Source organism: Talaromyces proteolyticus (genome assembly GCF_021365285.1).
Source record: "Talaromyces proteolyticus strain PMI_201 chromosome Unknown BGW36scaffold_5, whole genome shotgun sequence".
Classification (NCBI taxonomy): domain Eukaryota; kingdom Fungi; phylum Ascomycota; class Eurotiomycetes; order Eurotiales; family Trichocomaceae; genus Talaromyces; species Talaromyces proteolyticus.
In genome coordinates, this window is record NW_025764281.1 from 179,897 (window position 1) to 205,126 (window position 25,230).

The 25,230-nt window shown below is 49.7% G+C and overlaps 13 protein-coding genes across 13 annotated transcripts; 6 read left to right on the forward strand and 7 right to left on the reverse strand.

The window, feature by feature from the left end:
- Positions 1–184: 184 nt before the first annotated feature.
- On the reverse strand, positions 185–1,619 carry BGW36DRAFT_426023 (uncharacterized protein; the record flags this gene model as incomplete). The annotated part of the gene is made up of 2 exons (XM_046220203.1): positions 185–1,334; positions 1,393–1,619. The coding sequence occupies 2 exons, from the start codon at positions 1,617–1,619 to the stop codon at positions 185–187; spliced, it is 1,377 nt and encodes a 458-aa protein (XP_046072775.1).
- A 344-nt stretch (positions 1,620–1,963) lies between these two features.
- On the reverse strand, positions 1,964–2,977 carry BGW36DRAFT_375862 (Glyoxalase/Bleomycin resistance protein/Dihydroxybiphenyl dioxygenase). The gene is made up of 2 exons (XM_046215814.1): positions 2,666–2,977; positions 1,964–2,603 (listed from the first exon to the last, which is right to left on the reverse strand). The coding sequence occupies exons 1-2, from the start codon at positions 2,783–2,785 to the stop codon at positions 2,244–2,246; spliced, it is 480 nt and encodes a 159-aa protein (XP_046072776.1). The 5' UTR covers positions 2,786–2,977; the 3' UTR covers positions 1,964–2,243.
- A 104-nt stretch (positions 2,978–3,081) lies between these two features.
- BGW36DRAFT_375864 (uncharacterized protein) lies at positions 3,082–4,073 on the reverse strand. Its single transcript, XM_046215815.1, has one exon. The coding sequence runs from the start codon at positions 3,976–3,978 to the stop codon at positions 3,460–3,462; it is 519 nt and encodes a 172-aa protein (XP_046072777.1). The 5' UTR covers positions 3,979–4,073; the 3' UTR covers positions 3,082–3,459.
- Positions 4,074–7,430: 3,357 nt separating this feature from the next.
- BGW36DRAFT_295042 (putative hexokinase) lies at positions 7,431–9,068 on the forward strand (the record flags this gene model as incomplete). The annotated part of the gene is made up of 1 exon (XM_046211143.1): positions 7,431–9,068. The coding sequence occupies one exon, from the start codon at positions 7,431–7,433 to the stop codon at positions 9,066–9,068; it is 1,638 nt and encodes a 545-aa protein (XP_046072778.1).
- A 406-nt stretch (positions 9,069–9,474) lies between these two features.
- On the reverse strand, positions 9,475–10,302 carry BGW36DRAFT_426028 (uncharacterized protein; the record flags this gene model as incomplete). The annotated part of the gene is made up of 4 exons (XM_046220204.1): positions 9,475–9,747; positions 9,802–9,856; positions 9,936–10,107; positions 10,167–10,302. The coding sequence occupies 4 exons, from the start codon at positions 10,300–10,302 to the stop codon at positions 9,475–9,477; spliced, it is 636 nt and encodes a 211-aa protein (XP_046072779.1).
- Positions 10,303–10,778: 476 nt separating this feature from the next.
- Positions 10,779–11,698, forward strand: BGW36DRAFT_396134 (uncharacterized protein; the record flags this gene model as incomplete). Its single annotated transcript, XM_046218124.1, has 2 exons — positions 10,779–11,136; positions 11,205–11,698. The coding sequence occupies 2 exons, from the start codon at positions 10,779–10,781 to the stop codon at positions 11,696–11,698; spliced, it is 852 nt and encodes a 283-aa protein (XP_046072780.1).
- A 428-nt stretch (positions 11,699–12,126) lies between these two features.
- Positions 12,127–13,346, reverse strand: BGW36DRAFT_426030 (phospho-2-dehydro-3-deoxyheptonate aldolase; the record flags this gene model as incomplete). The annotated part of the gene is made up of 2 exons (XM_046220205.1): positions 12,127–13,134; positions 13,188–13,346. The coding sequence occupies 2 exons, from the start codon at positions 13,344–13,346 to the stop codon at positions 12,127–12,129; spliced, it is 1,167 nt and encodes a 388-aa protein (XP_046072781.1).
- A 1,866-nt stretch (positions 13,347–15,212) lies between these two features.
- On the forward strand, positions 15,213–15,953 carry BGW36DRAFT_294278 (uncharacterized protein; the record flags this gene model as incomplete). The annotated part of the gene is made up of 1 exon (XM_046211080.1): positions 15,213–15,953. The coding sequence occupies one exon, from the start codon at positions 15,213–15,215 to the stop codon at positions 15,951–15,953; it is 741 nt and encodes a 246-aa protein (XP_046072782.1).
- A 351-nt stretch (positions 15,954–16,304) lies between these two features.
- On the forward strand, positions 16,305–18,206 carry BGW36DRAFT_375875 (putative 3-ketoacyl-CoA thiolase). Its single transcript, XM_046215816.1, has 2 exons — positions 16,305–18,065; positions 18,117–18,206. The coding sequence occupies exon 1, from the start codon at positions 16,719–16,721 to the stop codon at positions 17,958–17,960; it is 1,242 nt and encodes a 413-aa protein (XP_046072783.1). The 5' UTR covers positions 16,305–16,718; the 3' UTR covers positions 17,961–18,065; positions 18,117–18,206.
- Positions 18,207–18,368: 162 nt separating this feature from the next.
- On the forward strand, positions 18,369–19,690 carry BGW36DRAFT_357859 (uncharacterized protein; the record flags this gene model as incomplete). Its single annotated transcript, XM_046213910.1, has 3 exons — positions 18,369–18,826; positions 18,889–19,336; positions 19,388–19,690. 3 exons carry the CDS (start codon positions 18,369–18,371, stop codon positions 19,688–19,690), a joined length of 1,209 nt encoding a protein of 402 aa, XP_046072784.1.
- A 203-nt stretch (positions 19,691–19,893) lies between these two features.
- BGW36DRAFT_426033 (Rtf2 RING-finger-domain-containing protein) lies at positions 19,894–20,924 on the reverse strand (the record flags this gene model as incomplete). Its single annotated transcript, XM_046220206.1, has 3 exons — positions 19,894–20,319; positions 20,372–20,852; positions 20,905–20,924. 3 exons carry the CDS (start codon positions 20,922–20,924, stop codon positions 19,894–19,896), a joined length of 927 nt encoding a protein of 308 aa, XP_046072785.1.
- A 183-nt stretch (positions 20,925–21,107) lies between these two features.
- Positions 21,108–23,209, forward strand: BGW36DRAFT_375878 (glucosidase II beta subunit-like protein-domain-containing protein). Its single transcript, XM_046215817.1, has 3 exons — positions 21,108–21,294; positions 21,367–22,320; positions 22,368–23,209. The coding sequence occupies exons 1-3, from the start codon at positions 21,186–21,188 to the stop codon at positions 23,006–23,008; spliced, it is 1,704 nt and encodes a 567-aa protein (XP_046072786.1). The 5' UTR covers positions 21,108–21,185; the 3' UTR covers positions 23,009–23,209.
- Positions 23,188–24,472, reverse strand: BGW36DRAFT_375880 (Mss4-like protein; the record flags this gene model as incomplete). The annotated part of the gene is made up of 1 exon (XM_046215818.1): positions 23,188–24,472. Exon 1 carries the CDS (start codon positions 24,285–24,287, stop codon positions 23,190–23,192), a length of 1,098 nt encoding a protein of 365 aa, XP_046072787.1. The 5' UTR covers positions 24,288–24,472.
- Positions 24,473–25,230: the final 758 nt, after the last annotated feature.

Genomic DNA, 25,230 nt, shown 5'->3' on the forward strand with positions numbered 1-25,230 from the left:
AGGGATTGCAAAGAAACAATTTTTTGTTACGTGTAACTAGAGTTGGGTCAATAGTGCTGGTAGACATGGTCATATCAATGGAAGGCACAGATTTATCAATATTTACAGCAAGCCTTTACTAAATAACTACTAATTACAAATATACATTACTTTTTCCTGCCACAGATCGACCAGTTACAGCGAGCTAATCCTGCGCATAAGCCATGATAGAAGGTTCTGTCCCAGTCCAGCTTCCATACGTAAGTAAATTAATTAAGGCCAGTAACAGTAAGCCCTCTGTCCCCAAAAGGTCCTCCAGGTCCAACCCGTCGGCTAAAAATGTCGAACAGACCTTATCCAAGTCCAGCCTCGAGATGTCTCCCGGCCCATCGTGCGTGATAGCGTCAATAGCTAGAGCCCACGATAACGGATTGTATAACATCCCTTCATGGGTGTAGAACGAGCCGCCAATTTTGTTCGCGCAGACTTGCTGGACCCATGCATTTGTGACGCCAACATTGCGCTCGTCCCACATGTATGCCGATGACGAGTTGGTACCGCTCATTGGCTCGACGATTTCGTCGAAGCTCGAATATAGTGTTGTTGTGGGGACGTATGCCGAGTTACCACCATTGGACCGCAGTGTTGCAGAGAACTTGGATGTATATTCTTGCTGTGTCACAGAAGGGGTGCAGGTCAGAAAGGGAAATCCGGGGCAAACAAAATAAGCCAACACGGTGCCATGAAAATCCGGGCTGATGGCGACAAAATCACTCAGACTGGAGCGGGTTGAGGGCCAGTATTTCAAAGCCCATTGTGTATCGAGTCCTCCCTGAGACCAAGATATGGCGGCAACTTTAGTCGAAGAAGGGCTGATGCCGGATATGTAGTTGATGGCATACGCAACGTATTCGGCGTTCACCTGCGCATCACCCAGGGATGCGCCGGGGATGTTGATCCAGACGGGATCGAGGTTCGCGTAGTCTCCCAGTTTGCTAAAGCTGAAATGATACGTGACGCCGGCGGGGATGAATGTCCCAGGGACGAGGATGACTGGGATCTTACCACCGACGCCGTATGAGAAGGATTCCGGGATATAAATTGCAGACCGGAGGGTGTTCTCATCGAGTGTGTAGGGGGCGTCTCCTGGTGATTTTGACGGATAGATTGATGTTTCTGGGTCTTTGGGGTTGTCATTGTCGACTGAGTTGAGAGACGAGTTTAGGAAAGTACCCAACAAGTCTAATACTTGGCCGATGAGTCCCTGCGATAGCAACTCTTCGACTGCGACAGTTAGGTCTGCGGGGGACCGACTGAAGATGTTGGAGATAGTAGCTGCAGCTGCATCGACGGAGCTAGAGTTGGCAGTGGTGGTGGATGATTGTGGATGATTGTGGATGATTGGTCAATGACCGGACCTTGGTGCCGATTGACGTTGCTTGCAAAGAGAGATAGGGATTTAGACTGGCCAGGTCATCTGTTACCGAAGATAAAAGGCCTGCAATATCTGATATATCGTTGTCATTATTAACATCATTTCTATTCAAAACAATACTGCTTTTCCGTGGCAGAGCCAAAGGGTTCGCCGCGATTGAAGCAGCCAAACTTGCGCCTATGCAGACAGATGCTATGTTTCGCATGGTTTTTGCAGATTAGATGGTCTTGAGAGCTCTGTGAGAGGGGGAAGAAGAGACAAAAAATAAAAAACCCATGGGTGGCTACAAAAGTTGGTGACCATGGTAGGCGCTATATTGTTTCTTGAATTACAAGCCGTCCAGGACACTCAAACAACATGCGCGGCTGTCATCTACCTCGGTTGCGATCTTGTGAGTCTGAACTGCGGGGGAATGGTTGTTAGTTTACTCAATAGTTCCTTTTCGATCAAACTTAGACTGGGTGTTTTCCTAATAAAGATACTTTGAAGTAAATTTTACAGAGTGCTTAGATGAGAGGAGGCGAAGATTTAGACCATCAAAAGATACTGGCATATTTTAAATTCGTCAAACAATCTTTGGACAAATCAAGTGTTATTGATTAATCAAGGATTCAAATATTCAAATACCAACAGGAAAATAGATTGAGATCGGACACGAGCTGTGCGGAGTAGACAATCAGCCAATTAGAACTGATATAATGGGCCGAAAACAACCGAAATCCCAGGCAAAAATGGGGAATGTGGAGAATGCGGGGGAGTTTGGAAGAACATCATCAGATAAACCATCAGATAAACCATCAGAAAATGTTGATATATGTTCAGATATCGATCAATAGTGCTTCCAAATTCCTCGCGATCCGACTTCTCCAACATGCCCATCGGGGTCTGCAAAATAAATACTTTTCCCTCCGAGATCCCAGTCGATGCGGCCTGTGACGGGGACGCCAAGTTTCTGGAGATGCGCATCCCACTGTGTCACGTCGGCAGGACTACCAACGGCGAAGCAGAAATGCTGTTTAAGATGAGTCCTATCGCCCGGGTTGTCGGATAGCAGCGATGAGATGATCGACTCGCTGGGACCGTGACCTGGGATGGTTCCGCCCTTGGGAGCGACAAAACCCTTGGAAGTCACTCCGAGTTGGAAGAGCAAGAGCGTCGTAGAGCCGAGACTGAAGCCAGCCATTCGAGGCTGAGACATAATATCAATGCTGATGATACAAGTAAACTGATATTAGGATGAGGAAGACGCACTGACTGCATAAAAGGGGCCGAGTTGAGGACGGATTTGTAGAAATCAACTGATGCGCCGACATCGCGCACGTAAAGACATGTTTCAAGGATGTGAGAGATGGGGGGAGGTTGAGCTGCCATATTCAATGCTGGTGATGCTGTACTTCAACTTCGATGTGGATGATCGTGGTTGTACTACCATCTATTTCCAAGTTGCGATTATACCATCGCACTATATAGCAGGTAGAGTACAGTAATCATGCCTTGTTTGATATTACGAAATAAAGACTCTTCGAGACCGAATCGTTTGTCAGTTTCGCACCTGGATTTGTCATGGAGGACGTCTAGACATAGACGCTCGTATCCGTAAGGTGGTTCATGTGGATGACGTAATGTGGTACCATGCATACTTATATCAATAACTTCATTTGTATATAGAAGCCTGTTTGAGACACTTAATAGACTCATCTTTCTGTCTCGAATTCGCTTGACTAACCTGTTTTTTGTATTGATGTATTGTCGATCCACGTTAAATTGGGGGGCAAAAGAACATGTTACACTACGAAGGATATAATATTGATGATGATGGTATGATTTTGATGACACTGATGGCGTCTTATTTATTTGTATATAGAGTTTTGTTTCTTTTACTCTTGATTTGTCTATATGGTCATAAAATTTACGTCAGTAGCATGTTGGAACGCTGCTTTGCAACATTACCTTTTGTTGTTATACTCGTGCACCTATATCATTTTTGATGATTTTTTCAGAAGCATCACCACCAGGCAGAAGACTAAGCATCTAAAGACCTTCTTCTACTGACCTCCAGCAAGCTGAGGAACGAAGCCGGCATAGTAATCCAGCTTACCCAACGACACACCCTCCTTTCGTAGAATGCCATACGCGGTCGAAAGATGAAAGTAGATATTCGGCAAGGCTATGAGATGAGCATACGTAGCAGCGTTCATCTCAGCCGTCTTATCAGGGCCAAGCTTCGTCGGGCCAAGAATATCGGCTTGCTGATTGACGGTGTCCTTGTCAGCCTCATCGAGCGCTTTGAGTACCGTGTCAATGCGCTCGTAGAATTGAGCGAATGAAGTAGGAGAGCCTGGAAAAGTCACTGGCTCCCGACCGGTCACGCGCGCGACCAGATTCTCGGAGAATTGCGTCGCTAGGCGCACTTGGTCGGTCAATGGGTACATGTCCTCGTACAATCGGGCCTGGAGCAGAGTGCTAGAATTGGGCTGTAGCTCGGCTTGGTGGAGGATGTGGGAGAGGGAGTTGAGGATAGCTCGGACCACGACGATGGTGCCGTCGTAGAAAGTGTGTCCCATTGTTGCAGCGAGACGTTTTGATGACTGAGGTTTGAAGGGCAGCCAGGCTTGAGATTTGGATTTGGATTCAATGTTTACAGTTTACAACAGCGCGGACACGTTCCGAATCATTGTCAGGGGTTCCTGATAACACGGAGTTAGTCCGGGGTGTAGAAACACGTGATGCCAAGACTATTGTTGACGGGAGATATAATGCATTGTTTCTTCATGGGTAGTACAATGCATGTCAAAAATAAGCAGAGGACATTCTTGGATATGGATATATGCGGTAAGGGATCTTGGCATTGGGTTTTAGATATAGTACGTGGATAATCCATCATTGGTGTTGCAAGGTTCATTTCTCTTGATATTGTTAGGGATTGAAAATGATGCGACGTTGCGCGATTGCCCGGTCAATGAGACTGAACGAGTAACCTGCCATTGTTGCTTGCAATTGATGCAAGCAACAATATGGATGGCGTATCCCAATCTGCAGCTCAGGTCAGTTCAGCCCAACTCAACTCAACCAAACTGCGGGCATTGCATCCACTGACTCAACCAACATCGCCATGCTACTACGTACATCGATAATTTATACTCGGAAGCTAGAAGCGTCAGCATCCCAAACGGCCCCCTCAGGGCTCGTCCTTGTCATTCACGGATGATGGCCCGGGAGAGCTAGATCAGGTTGTGGGGAGATTGAGAATGGAGACGAAGCCCATGCCATGTTTCACAGTTTCAGCTTGCACGGCGTTCAAGACCACAAGGTTTCATCGTGCGGACTATACCTGTATCTGTTTGTGATGGCGTATCAGCTGTGTACGACATAGCCTGTGCCACAGTCTCCAATCAAGACGACACGCCCACCACATAAGCGGTGGGTTGCGAGATGCGTTACTTCTTAAGCGCTGGGCAATCCCGGGCATGGATGATGTCACGTCCCATTAAAGATCATCTCATCGCATCGACCGGTGGCCACATGTTGTATTCTAGGCTACGACGTGTCTGGAGTAGTATACGGGGTTGTTGTCTAGTCAGACAGTCAAGGACGCTTCTAGAAGCTGGGGAGGCGAACGGATGGGGATGCGACGTATGGTGGGTGTTTGTTATATTAGCGACAGTCAAGAGTCAGCAAGAGAAGCTGCTATATAGTAATAATAACAGCATATACATGTCTACACTAATTATATGGTAGAATAATACTTGGAAGTTGGTACTATAAATACAATATAGAAAAAGACAGCTGATTGGCCAGCCGGCGCCAATCGATAAGGCCAGCAAAAAGAAGCTTCGCGGTCGGCGCAGGCTGTGATTGGCTGAGATACTGCAGCGGGCCGACGGCCACCGGTGCAACAGTAACATGCTGGGTCCACTGCACTGGCCAATTAGAGGCGGCTAGTCGCGTGCCATGCAGACCTGTGCAGACCCGTACAGACCCGTAGCAGATGCGACTGCCACTCACTCCCAAGTAACGAACTTAATTACTACTGCTACTGCTACGTGTTGACTGGATTATGGCTATGCATTCGCGGAGCTGGGCGGCAGTCCGGTTGCACTGAGATATAAATAAAAATAACAATAAAAATAAAAAATACAAAACAAGAATGAAAAGGACAATGAAAAGTGTAATGTGCAGCCTCGCATTCCTCACCCTGGTGACAAATGCCGGACTCCAAGAAATCGCCCCTTGCATGGCACGCCGATTCATACTCGAATGTGCAGGGTACTGCTCTACTAGTAATAATATTGCCTTTACTATGATGGTATTATTAGCCGTCGACGGAAGACCTCCCCCGAACAAGGATGTAACTCTGTCCTCGTCCCGACTAGTCCAGGTGTACTATTGATATTTGATAATCGAATCGTAATACATGGCAGATTTAAGCTCAGATGTAACTTTGTCTCAGGAGGGAAGGTTGAGGCTGAAGGACACGTCAGCTATGTAGATGGAAGGTACCACGTATCAGCATTCCTGCCTACTGTCTACTACCTGCCCATTGTATGGTGTAATGAATACTCTACGGCGATACCGGGTAATCAAATTTATGGAACAAATATACTACTAATAAACAACAGCCCAGCAACACCTGGAAAGCTCAAAGCCTTAAGATAAACACATGAATATTATTAAATTTGAAAAAAAAAAATAGTGGAGCTTGTTTCAGCCTGGAATGCGACGTTGTATGCCGGAAGCGTCAGGCCTCCGCACCACATGGCGATCTCGCTGCCTGAGGCTGATGTTCACCGTCTCTCGGCCATATCATAACACATATGGCAATATTGACAATGCATACATATAGATTTCGCCATTTACGTATATATGATAATATATAATGCATAATATAATCAACTAACACGATAATATAAGATATAATATAATACGATATAATAATGCTACCATGGCGTAACGAGTGTCACCGTGTTACGCTGGCCATCGGCCAATCGGCGGGGCTGGCAGCCCAGCCAACCATAGCCCGTAATCTCGACGGTCTAACCGCATTCCGACTGGGCGCACATACAAGAATCTTACTCTCGACTACCACTGCGACTTTACTGCGACATGATCCTCCATACAGATCCCAGCTTCCTCTCGTCCAGACTGGAGACTCCAGACTCCAGACTCCAGGCTCTAGCACCGCATGGCGAACGGGATCTCCAAACAGTGGCAGAGGTGCATGCATCGGCAGCAGCAGTGGCAGTGAACAGCCCAGGCTCGTGCTTCTGCAACGCTCCCATCCATACAGATGATGTAGTAGCTTTGCCGCGGCCCTTGCTTCGCTGCGTCGCCATTAGATAAGACAAAATCCAGGCTGTGATAAATGATAATGCCATTAACGTACTGCTCGCGTTTCTGTAAACAATAATACGGGGACAAAAGTATATGCGCACGCCATTTGCCGAATGCAGCGGCCTCCATTCTCCATTCTGACTCCACTGCGATCTGCTCCCGCCGGTGCTACCTCAGCCCGTCATACAGCCCAGCTCCAAATACTACTGTACTGTACGGTCTCTGCGCATGACCCGTTGGTCGTAATGGTCCTCATTTTATCTGCCTTATCGCTGCTTCAATCAGATCTCCTTTTCTCCCACCGATCCCACATTTCAGCCCCCTCTGATGCTGTATACTCCCACCAGCGAGACTGGCTGCTGTTGGTACCTCGTCAACAACATCCACAGCAGCAACGGGCCTAATTGCTCAATGCGGTGATCGAAATTATTGTTATTGTTCCTCTTATTATTCAGCCTGCCCGCCCCTGTTGAGTCTCACATTCCAGACGTCGTTTAGCCAGAACAGGAATCCAGGGCCTCCCGCCCCGACCTCTCGTCCTCGTCCTCCTCCCTACGCATCTGCTTGCCATCCTGACCTCTGGCTGCCCACAACACGCCACGCCGAGAGGGAAAGGTGCTGGCCACTTCCCACCCCCCGACAATTTCACTCTCGTTTATCGTCGACCCTGTCCTTCCCCGTCATCATGGCGGCGCCACTCGTTAAGGTCCTGCATCGCATGCAGGAGCTCTTCCACAACCTCGTCGCCGCCTTGGAGGCCGCCCTCTTCGGCGACAACTCGGCTCGCCGCCAGCGCAGGGTATATCGCACCGACCGCACGCCGCGTCGCTCGCTCGATGACCTGATTCAGGAGGTCGATCGTCTGTTCAATGCCCCGCTTGGCCTGCAAAACATGCTCGCCATGTCCGCCCGGATCCAGGAGCAGCTCAAAGCCTGTCTGGAGTCCAACCCAGCCTGCATGCTCCCCTCGTACAGCTACGCCTTGCCTACGGGCAAGGAGACCGGCACCTTCCTCGCCTTGGACGTGGGCGGTTCCAATTTCCGTGTCGCACTGATCGAACTCGCCGGCCGGGAACAGGGAATGAAGATTGTGAATGCGACATCCACCGCGATCGATGAGCAGGTCAAGGCATTGCAAGGAACTGACTTTTTCGACTGGATGGCCGAGCGTATTGACACGATTCTGGCGGGCGTTGGTGAGAAATACGGCCGTGAGGAAAATCCTCTGTCGATTGGCTTGTCATGGTCTTTCCCCGTCGAACAAACCTCGGTCAACAGTGGCAATCTACAGAATATGGGTAAAGGGTTTCGCTGCGCCGACGGAATTGTCGGCCAAGATTTGGGCGGATTGATTGTGGCGGCGTGCCGGAAGCGCGCGCTGAATGTTCGTTTGGACGCTATTGTGAACGACAGCTCGGCTACGCTATTGACTCGTGCCTACGTTGATCCCAAGACTCGCATGTCGCTTATTCTTGGAACCGGTACTAACGCTGCAGTGCACTTTCCTGTCCACGAAATTGGCCTAACCAAGTTCGGTGCGCGACCGCCGAGCTGGTTTGAACGCGCGAAGCATGTTATCGTGAATACCGAACTGAGCATGTTCGGCGGCAAGGTGCTGCCGATGACGCGCTGGGACGATGTCCTGAACCGTACACATCTGCGTCCGGATTTCCAGCCTCTGGAATACATGATTACGGGTCGTTATTTAGGTGAAATCGTGCGTTTGATTATTGTTGAAGCCGTGGAAACCGCCGGATTATTCGGCGGAGAACTGCCGCATTCGATGAAAGACCCTTATACCCTCGACACGTCGATTGCCGCCTTCATTGAAGGTGACACTTCGCCGTCTCTCGCCCCGTCTGCTGCGCTCCTGCAAAAGAACCACACTTTCCCTGTGACCCCAACTGTTGAAGATCTCACCTTTATCCGCCTCGTCTGCAAGTGCGTGTCGAAGCGATCCGCTGGATACCTGTCCACAGCAATCCACAGCATGTGGTGCCTGCGCAATGAGGCGGAATTTTCAACTGCGTCGACCACCGAATCTGTCAAGAAAATCGAGCCTCAGGAGGTGACTGTGACGGAGATAGAAGAGCCAACCAAAAATCTGAGCATTGCCTGCGACGGCAGCGTGATCAACAAATACCCTGGTTTCCGTGACCAATGCCAAACCTACCTCAACATGCTCACGCGCGAGTCTGAGCCGGTGTCGAGCGAGGACGACGCAGCATCTATCACGTTGGAACTTGCCAATGAGAGCGCCATCTTTGGCGCAGCTGTGGCAGTTGCCATCTCAGTTGCTGAGCGAGAGCCAATCTCACTTTGATTTACATGACATAGCTTAAAGCTTGAAGCATACAGCTTACAGCTTACAGCTTACAGCCTACCGCGTGTCGGAGTTCTATCATATATACTAGATGGAACTACTTTCTGGATATCTCTTACCTCTTTAAGAGATTCGCATGTTTACCTTCTTGTCACTCTGCATAGGGCGGTGTTTCGGTATGGTGGTTTTCAAGGCGTTCAGGCATACAGTTTTGCATACTGGGCCTTATTTGTAATGCGACCTTTCATGCACATATATTCCCCTTAGTCTTGCTCTTTTTCAGGTATGCCCGTCTAATGGATGACCAGCGGGTGGAATAGCATAGTTACATAGACGGGGTTGTTGATAACCCTGACAATGAATATGTCCTCTACACGCGCCCATACTCGTAATTTCGTAGGTCTGATTAATCTCTACACAAATCCTGCAGAAACTCCACCATCCGTTTCTTCATCACTGCCAACTCGTCCCGCGAAACCGGCGACCCGTCTTTCCGTCCATCCGATTCTTTAGATGTGGTAGCGCTACCAGTCGTAGTGAGTACAAGGCTCTCCTTGATACTGAAAAACGGCACGCCGAGTCTCCGCAGCTCGGATTCCATAGACCGCGCCATGTCAACGCATGCTCTGTGCACTTTGGCATCGTAGTACCTGAGTTCGATAGCGTTTTCCTCGTCGGTCTATAAACGTTAGCTTCAGCCTTCCATCAAGTTTGCTCCTATAGTCAGACACACTGATATTTTATCACCCGTCCTACCACCACTAGTACCCACCGCGCCGACAGATTTCCTATTGGATTTTATCAGATATATTCCTTGAATGTGAAATGCTAAAATGGAATGGTAAGATGGTAGGAAGGATGTCGAACAATACTTCTTCCAACTGCCGCTGCTTCTCGCCGCGTCCCTGCTGCTTGGCGACCAGCGCCTCGCGGCCCGCCCACCACTGCTTTTCGTGGGAGTGCTGGGATTTTATCAAGTGACGGATTTGCAAGGATACGTTGTCGTGGTAAGAGACGAGGCGGGTGACGTGTTTGAGGGCTGCGGGCCAGGTTGTTATGCTTGAGGGGTCGGTGAGGGTGGGTTTGTGCTGGGGGGACGTTGTGGTTGATGTTGATGATGGGGGTTTTGAGGAGGGTGAGGTTGAGGATGTGCAGGAGTCGAAAATGCAGAGAGAGTCTGCAGAACTGCAGAGAGCTCTGGATTATCGGTGTTGTGCGGATTGCTGGATGTCATTTTGGTTCGTCATTGTACGGTTGGTGGGTGGTATTAATATTCCATAGAGCTGTGACTAGCCAGAGGACATCTAGCTTGTCTGAAGAATTATTATTCCGTGTCAATTCATGATATCATCCGATTATTCCCACCCATTGACATGGTAACTAGGGATTAAGTTAGGTGTTTGATAGTGATGCTGTAGTAAGCAGCCAGCAAGTGGAGCCGCCGGAAGGGAAGAGCTGCCAGCCGCGCGAGTCAGACAATCTTCTAAAAATTTAAACCCCGACGACGTCGACAATCAACCACGCAGAGCCACTACGTCTACCAATTGACAAGCACCACCGGCGACTCAACAAATTACTTGGACTCATTTCTCGTCTACTCGCCCGGCCATAGTTCAATGCGTTTGATTCTGGCGTAAGAATCCAGGGTTCCGCCCGATCCGTACAAACAAAACGAAAAGGACAACCGACAAGCAGAGCAGAGGTATCGAAATGTCTCGCTCGGCCGCCGACGCGACTCGTTTCACAGCCACAGGGCCCTACGTCGGCCCTCAAGCACCGTACAAAATGCCCGATCTCAAATCGAAAACAAACAAGCAGAAACCGCAACCGACGCCGACATCTACGTCCTCGTCATCGTCAATCGGTGGTGCTGGAGGCGCTGGAGGCGGGAATGGGGAATCCGTACAAGGCGAAACACCGCGCCAGAAAGTCGAGCGACTGCGTGCACAGGCTCGCGCAGCCAGGTTGAATCAGAACACGAGTCCGGTGGACAGGCTCATTGAGCGTGGACGGCGGGCAGCGAATGGGGCGCATAAGATGATTATTTACACACTGATAGCAGCGTCAGGTACGTCTTTCCCACCTACGGTTCAATATTTAGAGAGTTAGTGGGTGAGGGATGCTGATACTATGTAGGCGTCTGCGGCGCTCTCACACTTTATTCTGTTGTCTCCCTGACAATGTGGAATCGTCGCCAACGCGACCTCTGGCTCGACCGACAGCTGCAAGACCTGCAAAGCGCTCGCCAAGCATATATCCAGGGCACAGCAACGCCGGAACAGCTGGAGATTCTGAAGAATGAGAAGATCGGGGAGATTGAGAAACAGAAAGCCGAGGAGGCGAAGGAGCAGAGGGTGTGGAGTAAGGCGAAGCGGTTCTTGTTTGAAGGGTTGAATAAGGGGGATGATGCTGCAGGTGCTTCGGCGAGTACCACGGAGGGTGCGAGGATGGGGGTGATAGAAGCGTTGAATGCGAAGAAGGCCGAGGAGGAAGCTGCCGTAGCAGCAATGTCTTCAGTTTCGACGACGAAAGTTGCTGGTTCGTTAGACATTCTGGCTACGAACGCAGAGACGAAAGCGAAGCAGTCTGCCCAGAGCTGGTCGAGTTGGATATGGAGACGAAAGGACTAGAGGGTTTGTTAAGCCGATTTGATTCATTCTCGACATCTCATCTCATGCGGACAGAACGGTTGAATTGTGTTCTGTGTTTATATTAAGACGACATCCGTGGCGTTGGTTACCGTCTTGTGTCTGGCTACATGTATTCTGGAGTTTGCTTCTGCTCAATGAATTACTACTAGAATTGTTTCACAGTGTATAACGTGTACATAGTGAATTTCATTCAATAATATTTTTTTCAAATTGATGTTTTTTATTGTAGATCGGTCTCAAAACTCATATCCAAATTATATTGCAAAATTGAATTTCGAATTCTTGATCTAACGGACTTTCCGAAACTGCCAATCCTAATACGCCATTACTATTTTGTCCCCTGTTCAACTTTTTGATCTTTCCTTTATTTTTCTTTTCATGGTATCATTTGTTATTAAGTCAAGAGACTAAGCGTGACCGTTGGTCTTGGAGGCCTTGAGGGCACGACGAGCGCGCACACCATCGGCCAGATCCTCCAACACATCAACAGTCATTTCCCAGTGGATGCAGGCATCGGTAATACTGACACCCTTCTTAAGCCCCGCAGGACCCTCGGCTGGCACCTTTTGGTTGCCCTCGTTGATATTGGACTCGACCATCACTCCAATAATCGCATCCTCGCCCTCGCGCAACTGGTCAGACACCTCCTTGGCCACCAGCGGCTGGTTGAGATGGTTCTTCTTCGAGTTGCCGTGCGAGCAGTCCACCATCAGAATCTCGCGCTGCTTGCGGCTACGCAGGGCCTCGCGGGCGGCCTTGATGCTCTCGCGATCGTAGTTGGTGCCCTTGGTACCGCCACGCAGGATGACGAAGCCGTGCTCGTTGCCCGAGGTTTTGGTGATGGCCGCAAGGCCCTCCTTGGTGACACCTAGGAAATGGTGCGGGTTCGCAGCAGCGCCGATTGCGTCAATGGCCACGCCGAGGTTGCCGTCTGTGCCGTTCTTGTATCCGATGGGGAAGCTGAGACCAGAGGCCAGCTCGCGGTGGAGCTGGGACTCGGTGGTGCGGGCTCCAATGGCGCCGACGGAGATGAGATCGGCCAGGTACTGGGGGGAGATGGTGTCGAGCATTTCGCTGGCAATCGGGATGCCGAGACTGGTCAGGTCGGCGTAGAGCTTGCGCGAGACACGCAGGCCTTTGTTGATGTTGAAGGACTCGTTGATGTCCGGGTCATTGACCAGTCCTTTCCAGCCGACCGTTGTGCGGGGTTTTTCGAGGTAGGCACGCATGATAATGCAGAGATCGGAGGAGAGCTTGTCAGAGAGCGCTTTCAAACGGTGGGCGTATTCCAGAGCGGTTTCTGGGTCGTGGATGGAGCATGGCCCGACGACGACCAGCAGACGGTCATCGCGTTGCTCGATGATTTCAATTGCTTGGTTACGGCCACTCTGGACGGTTTTGACGGACGCCTCGGGCTGTTGTTTATAAGATTTGGTTCTTATTCGATTTTCAAGGAGATATGACTCACCGAGGGAACCTCCGCCTGGAGGTAGCGAGGGGAGAGAAGAGGATCGTAACCAAGGACTAGAACAGTCAGCAGATACTTCAGAGATGAAAAGAGAAACTCCAGCGGATATACACCTCGAGTGTCCTCATTGCCCTCCTGCTGAGGCTTTACCAACGGCATCTTGTTCACAGTGAGAAGAATGTATGCGCAAAAGTTCCTACTCTCTGACAGTTTGTTAGGAATGATTCAAAAAGAACAAGCACACAGATTCCACTTTTAGCATATACGCCATACGGCACTTAAGAAGAAATTGGGGGCCACTCCCGGTGAAAAGGATAGGCCAATTGACCAAACCAGCGCCAACGGCAAACAATGCAATAATGGCGCTATATGACTCATCTTACCTGCTTAGTTGCACCTTGAAGCTTTCTAGTTGCAATGCTGCAGGATGAGCATGCGGCGATAGAATTGATCCACAGCTCAGAATGGCTTCCTGCCTTTTTATCCTTTTTGAGTCCTGTCAATGCACGACAGCACGAATATAATAATTTTTTAATCAAGCATGGTGGGCAGCGGGAAGAATAGAGCAAAAGTCCCCCGCACACAATCATGCGGCGCCGGCAGAATTGGCCAATGGGAGCGCCGGTATTGGCCACAATGTGGTAGGCGGTGAGCGATATTGGCAGATCTGGTAATGCGCCGAAAATATATTCCTTTGTTAATTACTCTCGTGCAATTACGAAGTATGGAGTCTGGAGTAGCATTGCAGCAAGCAGGTGGTGTGCTTTATCACGAGATCTCTGGCAAAGATCCATCCAACCTTTTAACCACAATGATTGTGTTGAAATGCTTTCAAACGTGTGATACACGTCGTCAGATTTGAATCTGGCCTGCGGAGTTCTTGCTACGGACTTAGTCTGACATGCACCAAAAGGGTAACTCGGTAACCCAAGGCTCCTGTTCTCCTTGACTGATCAGCGAGCTCGGCCCTCATTCCGTAGCTGGAACAGGCTCGGTGATACAGGTTAAGACCCCTGGGGCTGCGGTCGAGCCCGGACCAGAGGCTCCTAGCACTGCATCATCGTCCGCGTCTTCAGTCTCAACTGGACCGGTCGGTTCAAGCCGTCACGCCTGAGTGAGATGTCTATCGGTTCGGGTCGGTAGCGAGTTTCACCTTGGGCGGTCTCAAACACACCACTCGGACGCCTAGGCAAAGCTTGGCTGGTCTTTAAATTGGCCGTGCGAGAATGGACTGATGGACACGACCAGGCAGGTGAAAGAGTACGAGAAGCAGGAGAATAGGAAGCGAAACACCCGACAGGCCGCTGACGATCCGTAAATAGCACCACAGTAATACGTATAGAGCTAGCTGTAGTGCTGTAGGAGAAGTAGAGCAGCAGTAGTGCAGAAGCGGCTGTGATTGGCCGCTGGAGCTTGCAACTGCAGGCATTGCCGCCGCTAACTGTTTAGCGCCTAGCCTTGCTGCCTGCCAATCATGCGCCATGCCTTAATGCCTCAATGCCTCAGTCAACCGTCCGCTCCTTCTCTATGAAGGACTGAAACCGCCCGGTAGCTGCCATCCGACAGAGCCAAGCTGCAGCTGTCTGAAGGCTTTGTCTGAAGCAGTATTCTCTGACACTGGCGCCGCACATCCGCCTTGCAGGCTTCCCCAGGGTCCTCCATCCTCACCAGAGCGCATCGGTCTTTATTTACGTCCTGTCCTGGAACCTGTTTCTTTCAGAAAAAACGAAAGCGAGGCGAAAACGAAAACATCCACAAGACGAGACGCCACTCCTAGCACGGAAACAGAACTGTAAACAGCAAACAGAATGTTCTCGAGCCCTACCAAACGCCCGAGGGAGGACGAAGATGAGACGTTCAGGTTCGGCGGCCATGAAATGAAAGTAAGTTGGTTGCTTCGGAGTCTGCAACTGGCAGGACAGGCATCTGACTTGAGAATAGAAACCCCGCTTCAACCTGTATATCACGTCTCCCCCGCGATCCGTCGAGCCCGTGAGCAAAGAACATGCCGGTTGTTCAAGTCCGATGCCTGAGTCATTCCGCCAATGGCGCGAAGAGAAGAGGCCTTCCTTACAAGAACGCCGTCCGCCCACGCTCACTGTCGACACTGCCATGGATATCGACATGGTTGACTCCAAACTCCTCCAGAACGGGGACAACCTATCACCATGGCCTGCCAGTGCAAGAAAAAAGGACTCAAGCCGCTCGCAGCCTTCGCCGATACCGCACAGCCTCGTCAACGAATCCCTCTCTATAAGCGGAGGTCGCACTGCTACCCCGATCTACGGTCACTTCACAGTCAACATGCGTCCGGAGCGGATGAACGAAATACCTCATACAAGTAACGTGCTTTGTCCTCCAACAATCGGGGATGAGGCGGACTGGTGGCGCCGCAGACGGCTTCCGAGTCCTATCAGTGAATCGGGGGACTTCCTCGAGGAGCATTTTAGTGAGCCGCAGACTCCTGATTATCTAGATAGCACAGATAAGCTCGTCTGGCCTGATTCTCCGTCATCGATGGAAGTCGAAGACGATTCACTCTTGAAGAATACCTACCTGCAAGTTCCGGAGCAGATACTAGAAATACCTGCTCGTCTACATAGCGAACATCAGACGGAAGCTAAGCCGCAGCACGTCGAACCAGTCGCGGAGCCAGCACCTGCACCGAGAAAAGGGAAGATTGGCTTTTCTATGGGCTATCGAGCAGACTGTGAGAAATGTCGAATGAAGATTCCGGGGCATTACAGTCATATCGTTCGGGCATGATGCTGATTTTCAGCTACAACGAGCCTGTTTTTAGATGGATTCCTATACATTACGACGCGACGAAGAATACTTATATCTATATATTCAATTCCCTTTTTACTATACCCTCTTTATGTCTCTGGCGTCGGGGTTGCGTTACATCATGCCGTGTCTAATATAAACTGGTACGATAGAATCGATTATTTTCAGTCTTCACGTACAACAATCTATATAAGACTATCTAAATAATAATAGACCCATTAATGTGTTTACTCATCATCCTTATTAAACGTTATGCTTAGCGCATGCATGCAGCTACCCGACGAAGTGCCCTATCCGAACACGCCTCCGAACGGCCAACTCCCCGGATTGCCCATTCAATACCTGCAAGCTTCGTTCAATGTTTTTTTTCGCCTGGGTGAATACATGTATCATTGTGTTTATATTGAATATACTACTGTCGAAGTAATGCAAATAGAGCAACTGGCTATATCTCTTCAGCAATTGCAGCCTCTCTCTACATTTCTGCGTCTGTTCCTGAGCTTCCCCATACATTGATATAGCTTCTCCCCGGCATCGCCTAACGGCATAGTCATTACCCGATAGACGGCTTCCACCTGCCCCAAGAAATAGCCGGCATGATTCCGATTTCTTGATCTTGATTATATTTCTGGCATTATTTCCTTCTTTCTATTTTCTCTTTCTCTCTCTTTTTCTTTTCCTCTCCGTGGCCTTTTTGTCTTGCATCGCAACCGTGTTGCTGAGGAATAGCTCTAGCTGCCGAAGATGGCCTTGCCTATTCCCCGGGGCCTGAAGCAGGTCCTTCAAAAATCCCCATCCGACATCGTCATCCTCTCATCCGTGCGAACCGCCATCACTCGCGCCAAAAAGGGCGGTTTCAAAGATGCCTACCCCGAGGAACTACTCGCACACGTCCTCAAGGCAACACTTGCCGCGAACCCCAACCTTGATCCCGCCCTGATCGATGATGTCGCCATTGGCTCTGTTCTACAAGAACTAGGTGGTGCCAAAGCCGGGCGCATGGCGCAAATCCATGCTGGCTTTCCAAACTCAGTCTCCTTCCACACAATCAACCGACAATGCTCCTCGGGCCTAGCAGCGATCACGGGCATCGCAAATGGTATTCGAGCGGGGGCTATCAATGTTGGTATTGGCGGAGGCATGGAGTCGATGACCCGGAACTATGGATCTCGCGCGATTCCCACGGTGCTATGGCCGGAACTAAAGGAATCGCACTCGCAAGATTCCCGAGACTGTATCATGCCCATGGGCATTACATCGGAGAATGTTGCTAGCCGATATGGAGTGTCGAGGGCTGACCAAGACGCCTTTGCCGCGCACTCGCATCATAAGGCTGCTGCGGCACAGGAGGCCGGGTTATTCGATGCTGAGATCGTGCCAGTCACAACCAAATTCTTTGACGCGGAGCACCCCGAGGCACCACCAAGAGATATCACCGTCGCCAAGGACGACGGTGTCCGACCCAACGTCTCAGTCGAGAAGATGGCTACGTTGAAGCCTGCTTTTAGAGAAAACGGCACCAGCACTGCTGGAAACAGTTCTCAAGTAAGCGACGGTGCGGCTGCCACGCTTCTCATGCGCCGCTCGACAGCCACTGAGCTTGGATTGTCGTCGTCTATCAAGGGCCGCTGGGTTGCTAGTGCTGTGGCTGGCGTAGCGCCGGATGAGATGGGAGTTGGGCCGGCGGTTGCAATCCCCAAGCTGTTGGGTCAGGTTGCGCTGGACATTGCAGATGTTGGAGTTTGGGAGATCAACGAAGCGTTTGCGTCGCAAGCTTTGTACAGTGTGCGCAAGCTCGGCATTGATGAGGCAAAAGTCAATCCGAAGGGAGGCGCCATTGCGCTCGGTCATCCATTGGGTGCTACGGGTGCGCGACAATTAGCTACTTTGTTACCTGAATTGGAGAGGACAGGGCAGGAAGTCGGTGTAGTGAGTATGTGTATTGGTACGGGGATGGGTATGGCTGGTTTGTTTGTGCGTGAATAAGAGATGAATGAATGAATGACGGGCAAAATTTTGTAAATAGCTAGATAGCATTTTTTTTTCCGAGACTTGATTTATCCATCCTTCAATACACTGCATGAGGTTATACTATCTATATCAATTGTTATACATGTAGTTTAAGATCTCGGCGTCACGAACCTAATCTGCCTTGGCCATACTGAGGTGTGTCGAAGCACATCATTCATTGTTGAATATAATGTGTTGAACTATATTTAATTTCGACTAATGATATCTAATCCTAACATATGATTAATTTAGATGCTTTTTGAGATACTATTAAGTCATGTGACACTGATGGGCATTGATCACGTGATCCGTGTCTTTAAACTAAGGACAAATGCAGCAGATCTTGCAAAAGTTCGGCCAAACATCCACAACAACACCGCAACGATGCGCCCACCGGTGCGGTTGTTGCAGCCATTGGAGGCACCCAGCCTCCAATTCTCTAAAACACTATATGTCTGCTCCAACTGCCGATACGAAGTGATCCCCTCGTGCTCTGCTGGCCACCAGCAAGCTCGACGTAATGCCTCCGGCAACACCCCATTCACCGAAAAGCTTCGCAGACGAATCTGGGGCACCGATAACCCACCTGGCCTGAAGGACCCCTACGGCGGTGAAGGCATGATTGCCCGAACTTGGAAACAGCGCAAGGAGGAATACCTTGGCCGCAAGGAAGAGGAAGAAATCCCAGAGGAGGAGGAGGAATACAAGTTCCCGACAATACCAGATGATGATCAAAAGAGACCGGACTTTGTGCCGGCGACGCATGCTCATAATCTGAAGAAATTGGGGCATCTTAGTTTCTGGAAGAATTTCCCGCCATCGGATGCGGATGCTTATTACCCGTGAGTGCCAGTTGTTTTTGTGATGGGTGGTGATGGTAGTATCTTACATGGATTGTTGCTAGTTTCCTTGCTCGCCGGAAGATCCGCACAAAGGAGCATGTACGTTCCGCAGCTCACTCGGTTGCTGTCGAACTATGCATTCTACATGACCTCAAGAAACCTCTAGACGTTGCCTGTGACGCTGCTCAACACCACCAATCCGTCTGGGCGATTATAAGGAGATGCCAGATCAAGGAAAACGCGCAAAGCCTAGACGATGCACTCATCTATCCAAGTGAAGAGTCAAAGAAGCTTCTTCACTTTGTGTTCAATCAACTCGGGCCACAGCCGGAGAACAAAGTCGAGAGCAACGAGGAGGTTGAATTAAATAGTGAAGCTATCAAGGCGGAACTCAAAACTCCAAAGTTCTACGAACCCGATACCCAATCGCGGGCAGCTAAGATCTCGTTTGAGCCGCGAGATAAAGGTTATCTTACTCTTCCTCTGAATAAACGCTCCGTCAAATTTGCCGTGAGTTAACTCCCTATATTGTGAATGGAGAATGCACTGACAGTAGCCTAGTATTTAAAACGCCTGGCACAAATCACCGGTTATCCTGTTCCCGACACCCGTGCTAACAAGGCTCAAAACGTCAAGCATGTGACAGATTATCTCGAAAAAGTGATTTGTCCGCCCAAGAAACTGGCTGAGGAGCTCTCATCTCTACCATCCCGGCGAGGCATACCCAATCTCACAGTCAAGTACAAGCGATACACCAAGCGAGATCATGACCGCGACACCGGAAGACAGCAACTTATCGATGAGGCCCTCCGCGAAAGGGGACTTCTTTATGAACAAGACGAAACGACTAGGTTTCGTTTATAAACGCGAGTTGTGCATCGAGAAGGCATAATACCATTCCTTTCTTGTCTGTATTGCACGTTGAAATTGTTATCTAGTGTACAATAGAAGTTATTCTGAACTAATTCAAATATAAAACCGGCATACTGCCACATCGACACCGCAAAACTCCATATACAAGTCATAAATCAATATCATACGTAAGAATTTTGAAACAAGGAAAACGGTTATGATCGCCGAGCGTCTGCGGGTATCGAAAACCCTCTTGTCATGAAATCCCCGTCCTTGAGCTGCCGCTTAGTCTTGTCATTGTGAAACAAACTTTCCAGATTCCCATTCCGACCAGCGACCTTCTGCTTCTTTTTCTTACTCTCCTCTTCCAATACTTTTGCTGTAAGCATAGCCGTCGCCGCATTCTTGATACCCGAAGACCCGTTCGTGGTGGCGGTAGCTTTAGATGATGGTGTCTCTGCGGTGGCTGAAGATTCACCATTTGCATGCTTCTTACGTTTCTTAGATCCAGACAGCTTCTTTAACGAGTGCGTGAGCCCTTGTTCGCTGAGTTTCTGGCCTCGAGCCATCTGTCGTTGTTTGTCGGCTTCTTTGGTAGGCAGGATGACGATGACGTTGTCTTCCGTATACGGCTCGGTACACTGCCTAGCATTAGAGAAAACCCCATACCAAGTTATAACGCAAGAAACTCACCTGTAAACATTTATCACCTTTCATCTCCCTGACCGCCTCCTCAGCAAAGACATGCCCGCACGGCACTATATAAACCGACTTGACACTCGGGCCCAGTTCTTTCCTTGTAATTGGACACACCCACGTCTCACCCTTGTGACTGGCATCCTTTTGCGCCGCTGGTGAGTTATCCGGCGAATCATCAATCTCGAATTTCAGCTCAACCACGTCTCTCAGACTCTTGAGTCTTCCCTGCAGGATCTCATCGCAGTCGGCTTTTGAGCTGATGTCCTCGTCTTCGGCGCCAATCAGGTATTTCAAGATCGCGTCTTTGTTGTAGAGATTCCCCACGGAGTCTGACACGATAGGGCGGAGTAAGGGTTTGTGCGATAGTGGGCACGTTGTCCAGCAATGCTCTTGTTGCTCGCGCTGCGCTTCTTTTACTTGTGTTGCGGAGGGGGCTTTGGCGGCTTCGCGGACTAGTTCGCGCCGGGTTGGGATACTATCCAAGGTCAGCAAAATGATATATAAAGTGTGAGAGTGAAATGAGTTACCTTCCGCCGTCATTACCCATCTTTCTTCGCACAATACTTGGAAGTAGAGAATGGTCGCCACGCAACTGATCGAAGATCGAGGATCAAGATAGAGGATAAACTCTTGGCGGCTCTGCGATACATGACTAGGCACTCCCCGACCCACTGGCAGCTGGCCAGCCAAAAGCGGTTTAGCGGGCCGGCGGAGTATAAGCAACAGCTGGCCATAACCAGCAACTCCCTTGGACGCTGGCGCTAATCATAAACACTGCATTATCACGTACAAGCTCAATGCCGATACTATGAGGGGCCCGGGGAATCTGCTCATTCTCTTAGGCGTATCGACATGCTCGACCGTGCTGGCTGCCTCGAGCGAGGCTTCGTCCCGTCCAAGAGGCGTGGGACCTGAATGTGTGTTGCTTCGACATTCATGTTTCATCCACAACAAGTCACAAGTTAATTGCTAACATTGGTGGTTAACAGTTGCAAAGTTCTATAAAGATACCACCACCTTTAGCTGCATCTCTCATCCCGCCGTCAAGATCCCCTTTTCGGCGGTAAACGACGATTATTGCGACTGCCCCGACGGCAGTGACGAGCCTGGAACGTCCGCCTGCTCTCATCTCTCCCGTCTGTCGCCATTGACACCTGGGAATCACCCTGATGCCGAGGGTATTGACCTTACCCCGGCGTTGCCTGGTTTCCATTGCAAGAATAAGGGCCATACAGCCGCGTATATTCCCTTTCAGCGGGTAAACGATGGGATCTGTGACTACGATATTTGCTGCGATGGCAGCGATGAATGGGCTCGAGTCGGCGGTACCAAGTGCGAGGATCGGTGCAAGGAGATTGGGAAATCGTGGCGCAAGGCTGAGGAGACAAGACAGAAGTCGTTGACTGCGGCACTGAGGAAGAAGAAGGAGCTTGTGGCAGAGTCTGGACGACTCACCAAGGAGATCGAAGACCGTATCATCGACCTCGAAGTGGAGGTCAAAGCGCAAGAGACCAAAATCCGGGCGATGGAGGTTGATCTTGAGAGACTGGAGAAGGAGGAGCGTGGAAAGGTGGTCAAGTCTACTAAGAAAGGCAAGGTTGCTATGCTAGCTGGACTGGCAAAAACACGCGTGAATGAGCTCCGTGAAGCTCTGAATGAAGTTCGTAGCCAGAGAGACGATAGTCGTTCACGGGTCAAGGAGCTTGAGGAGATTCTTGCGACGTTCAAAGTTGAGTATAACCCCAACTTCAACGATGAAGGTGTCAAACGTGCTGTCCGTAGCTGGGAGGATTACGCTGCCAAGGGAACTGCTGGCGATTTCTCGTCTGAAGCTGCCAAGGATCGTGATTACGATGAGATAACTAAAGAAGATAGCGAGGTATCTGGTGTTGATTGGGCGCATTGGGAGAATCAGGATGATGCTAGTGGGGGAGTTGATATCCGTGAGTGCTTGAGAAAAGTGGCATGAGCATGTGCTAATTTAGAACAGTGTACAAATTACTAGCTTATCTCCCGCCGGCTGTTGTCGAGTTCCTTGAAGACAAGTTCTATAGCATCAAGAAGTTCCTTGTCGACAACAACATCATCCCTTCCTCCAATAACGATCCGTCATCAGAGTCAAAGGCATTGAAAGAAGCGCGTGACTCATTGAAAGCTGAACAGTCGCTCCTGGACCGAACTGTGAAATCGATCAAAGACCACAAGGCTGATCTAGAAAAGGACTACGGCGCGCAAGGTATCTTCCGCACTCTCAAAGATGTGTGCATCCAGAAAGATTCCGGAGAGTATACCTATGAACATTGCTTCCTAAGCAAGACGAAGCAGATTCCCAAGAAAGGTGGTGCAACTGTGACGATGGGCAACTACCAAGGCATTGTAAGCATTACTATGGACGATGTCAACACCGCCGGGGAGATCCAGCAAGTTGAAAAAGTGGCTCTTGAGTACAAGTCTGGTCAGCAATGTTGGAATGGACCGGCTCGGTCAACGATGGTCATTCTGGAATGCGCCGAAGAAAACGAGATTCTAAAGGTGATGGAAGACGAGAAGTGTGTTTACTCAATGATCGTAACCACTCCTGCTGTCTGTGGGGATGTGAAGGTGAAAGAGTCGCGCAAGGATGAGCTGTAATTAGATGAGCGAGTACAGTCGAGCATGTTTTCAACTCTGACCTTTCGGAGTTTATAGAATGATCTCTATATATCCTTGATAATCGGATGCTATTTTCGGGTTTGCCTTTCAGTTTGAATAGTGGTATAAATACAGGTATACATCAGCTGAATTCATCGCTATCTGATTTATGGTAGGACCGTCAAACAGACTCTCGCAACCCTTTCTCTAAAAGAGCGATCAAAGGCTTGTCCAAAGCATCCTCTGCAAAGCTCACTCTCCCAGTCACCCACTCCAACCAGTCTTCAGCCCTCGCACCACTCCGTGCTCGAAGCATCCCAACACTGACATCCACCACGCCAGGTCTCCAATCGCAATGCCAAAACACAGTTGCACCACATATTCTACAAAACTCTCTATAAATCTCAGGACTGCTTTGATACCGCTGCAATGTGCCAGTTTCATAAGAGAAGCCCTCACCATCCATTTCTGCAGTCGCATTGTTGATGAGATTTATTTTGGAGACGAATGTCCATGTCTGGATCGGGAACCCACTGGCGAGTCTACATGATTTGCAGGCGCATGCCCCCGCTAAGTATTTTGTGTTTTCGGCGCAAAGCCACCACTTGACGTCGTCTGAATTTGCAGACGAGGCTAAATGAAAAGGGACAAGTAGGTCGGACCATGGCGATGACGCCGCCCTAGACTGGTCGTTTGGGCGTGTGATCGAGAAGGCCACCCCTCCACAATGGCATCGAGCATGCAGGAGGTTCGCGTCATCTACGGTTAAAGAAGCTGTTACCGAAGGCTTGGACTTAGACTCGGCGTCTTTGGTGATGTGGGGGTGTTGTTGTAGGAGACATGTTGCAGCTGCAACTTTATTCGTTGCTGAGCCTGACAAGAAACGACTCAGCCCGCCGTCTTGAGTATCTCGGACACCCCAGTGTGAGACGGATCTCGTCTCAGGTTCAAATGCCGCAGCTGTCGTCAACAAACCTGTTGCGACTAGGTATCTATCCTGCCCTTCCTCTCTGCAGTGCGCAAAGACATGGGCACCGCAGATCCCGCAGAACCATCTGCTGACGTGAGCGGACTGTGCGTATTGTTTCAGACGTGGGCTAGAGAAGGACGGAGGAGAATGCAAGGCCAGGTAGGATGTGCAGAGGACTCCGCTTGTTGACCGGCAGGAATCACAGTGGCAAAAGGATAGCTGGTTGATATGCGATGCAGAGAGCACTATCTGCTGGGAGACCTGCCCGCATAGGCAGGCGATGGATGCACTGACGGTGTCTTGAGCCATGTTATTATTCACGCTACGAGCAGGATCTCAGCTTCATCGACAGTGCGAGATAGAGATAAGGCATAGATCTAATCAATCAATGTGATCCTACGTAAGGGCTATACGGACCCCGCACTTTGTCTAGCACAGCCCAACACATTACATCAATATTCAAATGCATCGTGTTAAGAAATCCTCGTATTCTGGCCAAGCTAACGATCTCTGGGAAGTAAATGTATTAATTACAGCACGGTGTACTAGATTGGTGCTCAACTATTACTGATTACTCCCCGTAATTTCGCCATTCGCTGGTGGAGGTACTTGCTTTTTTTGTATGAATGAACGGCTTCACTAATGATCCAGTTGAGCTTGATTGAGCATATTTTCTCGACAGATCGACATGTTAGGGAAATGGGAACAGTGGAAGTAGATATGTATGTTTGTTTGTATGTATGTAAGAGGGGCGCGAGAAGAACCCTATTTGCGTGGAGTATAAATAGGCCGTGTCCCCTCCCGGCGACCAGACTTTTCTTTCTCCTTGACTACAATAAAGCCTCGACTACTCACGAATACTATTCCTACAAGCCTATCCAACTCGATCTTTACGAAACCAGAATACTTCTAGCTCTCAATCAACCATAATGGGTACGTTCTTCCTGCTGAGCCCGCCTGTTAATATGTCCACACAGCAAATGCTGTCTGTCCTGTTACCCCGCACCTTGGATCGCGCGCTGATTTATCAACTACGACCAACTAGGTCCTTGCAACTGCAGCTGTGGTGCCTCCTGCCAGTGCCCTTCTGGCCAGTGCTCCTGCGTAAGTCGGCCCTTTCGTCTGACTGGACGCCGTCCCTGTTGATGCTTATCGCTTTTGTCTATCAGAAGTAAATACTCTGCCTAGCGAGGCTCGGATCACCACGTCAAGTCTTAAGACCAGATCCAACCATGAGCTACGAGGAATGGGG